Raw genomic sequence first — 6,000 nt, forward strand, 5'->3', positions numbered from 1 at the left:
TCAGTTTCTGGTCGGGGAGCTAAGATCTCAGGTGCCTCACAGCCAAAACAAAGCAGAACAAAATATAAAGCAGAAGCAATATTGTAACGAATCCAATAAAGGCCTTAAAAATGGTCCACATCCCCCCAAAATCTATTTTTAAAAACAGGAGGTTCACTGCTCCTTCTCCTCCTACCATACCTTCTGGCCCTGATGGGGAGCTGCCCTTGTAAACAGCAGGTCAGATGCTCTTCAACAGCCGACCTGAATGAGCCTTGCTCTTGTGACTTCCACTGTTGCTGTTATTTAGTTGCTAAGTCCTGTCCTGTTTGACTCTAAGCGACCCCACCAGGCTGCTCTGTCTATGGGATTTTCCAGGCAACAATACTGGAGTGGGTTGTTTCCTTCTCTATTAAAAGATGCTAATTCTGCCCACAGTGTCTTACTGCTCACGGCCGGAATCTGCCAGAGAGCCTCTTGCCAAACCTCTGGAGAATATTTCCTTAGATCTCTGAAATGCAGCCCCATCACCCAACCCTGAAGTCAGTCCCAACATCCCCTCCAAATCCGATGGAAATCCAGCCAGCCGTTCCCATCTGATAAGATTACAACAAACAGAAAGACCCAAAGCAACCTCATTGTATTTTCATGGATTTACTGATGCCAGGGCTCTCCTGGCAGCAGCTGGACTCAGTCGATAACTAACTTCTGCTTCTGCAGAAAATAAAAATTTAAAGTTCCCAGATTCATGGGAAGAAGGGCACCACGTTTGATGAGCCCCAGGAATTACAGCCCGGGGAAGGAAACTCAATTGTTCCAGAAACAAAAATGTACATATTGACAGGTTGTAAATGTCACCACTACAGGCCATCATCTTGAAGGTGTTACGTTATTTTTGAATTTTTTTATTACTGCAAAAGCAAAACATGTACATTATAGAACAGTCAGAACCTACAGATTTGCAAAACAAAACATAAAAATCACTCCTGTTTTCACCACTTACTTAATAATTTGGTGTATATCCTTCCTGACTTTTTTCGATGCATGTTTAATAACAGGATGGAATTACGTGGTTTCTGTAACCTGATTTTTCTTTTTTTTAAATTTTTATTGGAGTGCAGTTTATTTACAGTGTTGTGTTAGTTTCTGCTGTAGAGCAAAGTGAATTAGTTATACATTAGCCTGCTTTTTTTAAACTCAAAAATAGATCACAAAAAAGTCTATGTTGATAATTCTCGGGTGGGCCAAAAAGTTTGTTCAGGCTTTACTGTAAGATGTTATGGAAAAACCCAAATGAATTTTTTGGCCAACCCAATATATTTCTGTTGTTGTTGTGGGTTCAGTCACTAAGTCGTGTCCAGTACTTTTCTACCCCATGGACTGTAGGCTCCTCTGTCTTCCACTATCTCTCAGAGTTTGCCCAAAGTCATGTCCATTGAGTCCCTGATGCTATATTTCTGCCAGATCATTGTTAATAATTACACATGAAAAGTGAAAGTTTTAGTTGCTCAGTGGTGTCTGACTCTTTGTAACCCCATGGACCAGGCTCCTCTGTCTGTGGAATTCTCTAGGCCAGAGTACTAGAGTGGGTAGCCATTCCCTTTTCCAAGGGATCTTCCTGACACAGGGATCTAACCTGAACCTTCTGCATCGCAGGCAGATTGTTTACCATCTAAGCCACCAGGGAAGCCCTAAATAGTTACATAGTATCTCTTATTATCCAAGTGCTACCATGCCCGCCCGCCCCCTACCGGCCACCCCCCAGATGATTCCACAATTGCTGGACCTGCAGGTTGCTTTTATCATTTTGGTTCTATTTATTGCACTACCTCATTTCTTTAGGATAAATGCCTTGGAGGCATGTTTGCTGGCCCACCTGGCACACACATTGTTAAGGCTTCTGATGAGCATCACCAAATAGCCCTCTGAAAGGTTGAATGAATTTGCCCCCCTAGCCTGAGAGAGTGCATGTTCTTGCACAAAAGTTTTCACATTTCAGTGCTCTGTGATGACCTTCCTTGCTTCCGCCTCACCCCCTACAAGTCTAGAATGTGGTTTGCATCTGGAACCTTTAAAGCAAAAGAGTGCTTTGGTGACCTTGAGCTGCAGTGTTTCCAGGTCACCCCTTGGTCTGTCTCTCAGCGGTTCTTCCTGAGGTTGTTCTGGGTGGGAGGGCGGGTGACGGAGGACGGCTGATGCCCCAGTGCCCTGACGTGGGTCCTGTCCTCCCGATCCCCAGGTTGAGTCGCTGCAGTCTGTCATCAACTACGTTATGCCCACCATCGTGCTTCCCGTGATTAACAGTAAGGAGTTTTAGAGAAAGGAGTGATTTTCAGTCCCAGTGAGGGGGGTGGATCTTAGAGCCATGGGTTATCGGGCCCCCGGTGTGGAGGCTGGAGGTGGTCTCCTCAAATGAACCTCAAGTGACACCTGGCCCAGAAAAGGGAGGGGAAAAGGGTTGAGTTCCTCCTTCGTGAACTGTGAGACCGTCCATTGAGACGGAGAATAATACCTCCAGTTTTCATGGGAGGAAATGGGAGATCAGAGAATGAGTGGTTCTCAGGTCCCAGAGAAGGTAAGAGATGAAGCTGGAATTCGATCCCAGCTCTGAAGCCAGAATCTTTGGTCTTTTTCCAAGAGAGAAGGGCTAAGGAAGAAGGGCTAACCTGGGCTAACAACACTTCCACTCAGCTCACTCACTGGTGAAACCCCTGACCTTTGCAGAGCCGGGTGCAAGGGTGCAAATAGAGGCCCACCCACCCTACGATGAGAACATTTAGGCCGGCGGCCCCCACCCTTTTGGGTACCAGGGACTGGTTTCATGGAAGACAGTTTTTCCATGCACGGGGTGGGAGAGGATGGTTTCAGAATGATTCACGCGCATTACTTTTATTGTGCACTTTATTTCTATTATTGTTACATCGGCTCCACCTCACATCACCGGAGGTTGGGGACCCCTGATTTAGGCCACTTAGAAATTATAAATGAAGACAACGAATTGTTACATATAGACTCTGGCTTCTCCTCCTGCCTTCACAAGTGCAGCTTCATAATGACCTGAGGGACTAGGCTGGAGCTTAGAATTCTCCAGAGTTCCATGCCAGAGTGTGGTGGGATGGGGGAGCTGGTCCTGGCTACCACCCATTTCTGGTTTCATCCGAAACATCGAGGGGCTACATGTGCATATCCGTCAGGTGTCTCCAGGCCTCCACGCCCCAGCAAGCAGTTGCCCCGGCTGTCACTCGGGCCAGGGGTGCACCAGCACTGCTGGTACCCTCGGGCGGGCGGTCTTGGGGCTGAGGGGGCCGGAATTCCTGTGTCCGCAGTGTCCGGAGGTTAGTGGAGGAGAGAGAAGAGGAGACTCTGGGCGGCCTCTTCCTGCCTAGGTTTCTTCCCAGAGGGTCCAGGGAGGCTGCGGACTGGCTGCCTGAGTCCCGGCCCCACCCTCTCCCTCCCCCGGCCCCTCCCATCAGAGGTGGTACCTTCACCTTAACCTCTGCCTTAACCTCCAATGCAGAGAAGCTACAGAAAGGCTTCCCTCTCCCGCTGCCCGCCTACATTGAGCTCTTCAACCTGACCCTTCAGCCTTACCAGGTGAGTCCCCAGGGTCTCCTTCGCCAAATCTCCTACTTCGATAGCCACCTTCCTCCAGCTCTGGATCAAGCGCTGTCGACCCTTCCAACACTCCCACAGGGTATGTTGCTAAACAGAAGAGAGGATAAGACTCAGGGACGCCACACCGCCATTAAATGAAGTCCAAAGTCAAAGCCAGGTCCCGGTTTTTAACCCCTGACTTGTACCACTCCCACACAATACTTGGTAGAAATGGAACTCACTTAGTGGCCCCAAGCTTCCTTTATAAGGTGGATGCATTTAAATATTTGACAGATATGTGACGCATGCCTTCCTTTGCATCCAGCATCCTTCCAGGCCCTTGGTCAGTGTCTGGCAGATTAAGACACCGGAATGGACAGCCTTCTCTTCCCTTTTCCCTGGTCTGACCCCAACAGCATCTGACACTATTTTCCCCATCCTTGGAACACTTTCTTCTCTTAGCTTTGACGATTCCCTCTCCAGGTTTTCCAGCCACCTCTCACTGTGTTATTTGGTCTCCTTTACTGGTTCCTTCTTCCCCTCCCAGAGAGAGTTCTCCAGGGTTCCTGCCCCGGCCTCTGCCCTTCCCCCACAATTGCTTTCCCTGGTCACTGTCGTCTTCTTTTTCTTAATATTTATTCATTTGGCTGCACTGGGTCTTAGTTGCGGTATGCAGGATCTTTAGTTGCTTCGTGTGAACTCTTTAGTTACGACATGTGGGATCTATTTCCCTGACCAGCATGGAGTTTCAGCCACTGGGCCACCAAAGAAGTTCCTCCCTGGTCACTTTCATCAGCATAAGCACAACAGTCATCTCCGTGTGACCCGGCTGAGGTTCCAGTCTCTTCTATGTGCCCAAAGTACACATACTGGCTTCTTCAGTGTCTCCACTCTAAAGCTCCTTACACCCACTATGTCCTAAAGAGCTGATAACTCTACAAGGAAGCCATCACCCACTCTTGCATTCCTTACCTCAGTCCAGGGCTTTCTGATGACCCTCATGGGAAACCCCCACCCAGATTCCTCACTCTCCCTCACCCCCAACATCCAGTCCACCAGTCCCCAGTTCTTTCAACCTAACTGGAGAACTCCCAGGGCTAAGAGACAATAGAGAAGTAAATTGAGTGAGCAGAGGAAACACATCCCCCACATCCCCCACATCTAACCCAGTTCATCCTTAAAATAAAAAATGACCCCCTGGGCACAACTGAATTCCTTTCTGAACATTCTTGAGTGAAGGGCAGGAAGGAGCAAAAGAGAAGTGGTTTTGTAGCCTTGATGGCAAGGAGGGCTCCCTGGAGCTGCCAAGAGGCAGGGATGACAAATGAAGGCCTTCACGGCAGCCCGGGGGTCTCCACGTCTGAGCGGAAAACAGCTGCCAGGGAAACTGCTGACAGATTCTCGGGCATGGGCAGCCGCTAATGTGCAGACCGTAGGGGTGGGATGCCAGCCCCCTGCCCCAACTCACTCTTGCCTTTCTGTCAGCAGAGAGGCTCTCTCTTTCCCAGCAGGCAAGCTCCCAAAGTTTTCTTCTAAAAACCCCAGCATTCCCACCCTCACAAATGAGGGATACTGTTCCGGCAGATGACGGCGTTCTCATCTCTCCCCCAGGATTTCCTGCTGTTCGGTGCAGATGTCCACTACAGCTGAAGACCCCATGGGTGCCGGGGGCTGTCAATCAGGAGGTGCAGGGTTGTCAGCACCCGTTCCTGACACGCCCCTGGGGCACAGGCTGCCCCCTCTCTAGGCTTCCCTCTCTAGCTCAGGACTCAGAGACTCTTGCAAACTTCTCTGAACTCAGATTCAGAAATGATCCAAACATGAAACTTGGTCTTTTGGAAAACTGAGAGGTGTGTATTTTAGGAATTGTTTCTTCCAAGGGCTAAGGCTGCAGGGACATTTCCTCCAAGAATTGCATTTCAGTGGTAATCACAATATTTCTCTCTGTGCTTCATACTACATTAAAAAAAAACAAACAAAAAAAAACCTTTTTTTTTCTTTGAAATTCTGGTGATCATGTTGTTTCTTCTTGTTTTATGTTCATTCATTCATTTATTGCCTGTACCTGGTGTGGCCAAGATACAATCATCTCTTTTTAGTTCTCTAATAAACCTTTTGAGCTCCCACATGCCTTCCTGAGCAGAAAGCCCCACTGTCCCTTTTTGAGGACACCCCTCATTCCACACTGCCCAAGAATAATTGGGATTTACTTAGTCCAAAAGGAGTGCGTCTTGCTTTCTAATGTCAGGCCGCGGTCCGTAGTCTGTTCATTGGGGTGTTGTTCCTGCCACTGCAAGATGGTGTCGCTGTTGAGCAGTGATTCCTCACAGTCCACCGTCCTGTGTATTTACTGCGACTGCTGCTCTTCTCACCGCCACATGGTGACGCTGTTGAGCAGCTAGCCCCCACAGACTGTTCTCTCTGCTC

General features: G+C 48.7%; 1 protein-coding gene across 2 annotated transcripts in view; it reads left to right on the top strand.

The window, feature by feature from the left end:
- Positions 1-5,570, top strand: part of BPI (bactericidal permeability increasing protein) — a 47,516-nt gene extending 41,946 nt beyond the window's left edge. For both annotated transcript variants that reach the window (XM_061437561.1, XM_061437560.1), the window contains exons 14-16: positions 2,219-2,282; positions 3,497-3,573; positions 5,185-5,570. In XM_061437561.1, the coding sequence (XP_061293545.1) occupies positions 2,219-2,282; positions 3,497-3,573; positions 5,185-5,223 (180 nt within the window). In that variant the 3' untranslated portion in view covers positions 5,224-5,570. The remainder of the gene's footprint in view (positions 1-2,218; positions 2,283-3,496; positions 3,574-5,184) is intronic.
- Positions 5,571-6,000: the final 430 nt, after the last annotated feature.

This window comes from Bos javanicus, chromosome 13 (genome assembly GCF_032452875.1).
Source record: "Bos javanicus breed banteng chromosome 13, ARS-OSU_banteng_1.0, whole genome shotgun sequence".
Classification (NCBI taxonomy): domain Eukaryota; kingdom Metazoa; phylum Chordata; class Mammalia; order Artiodactyla; family Bovidae; genus Bos; species Bos javanicus.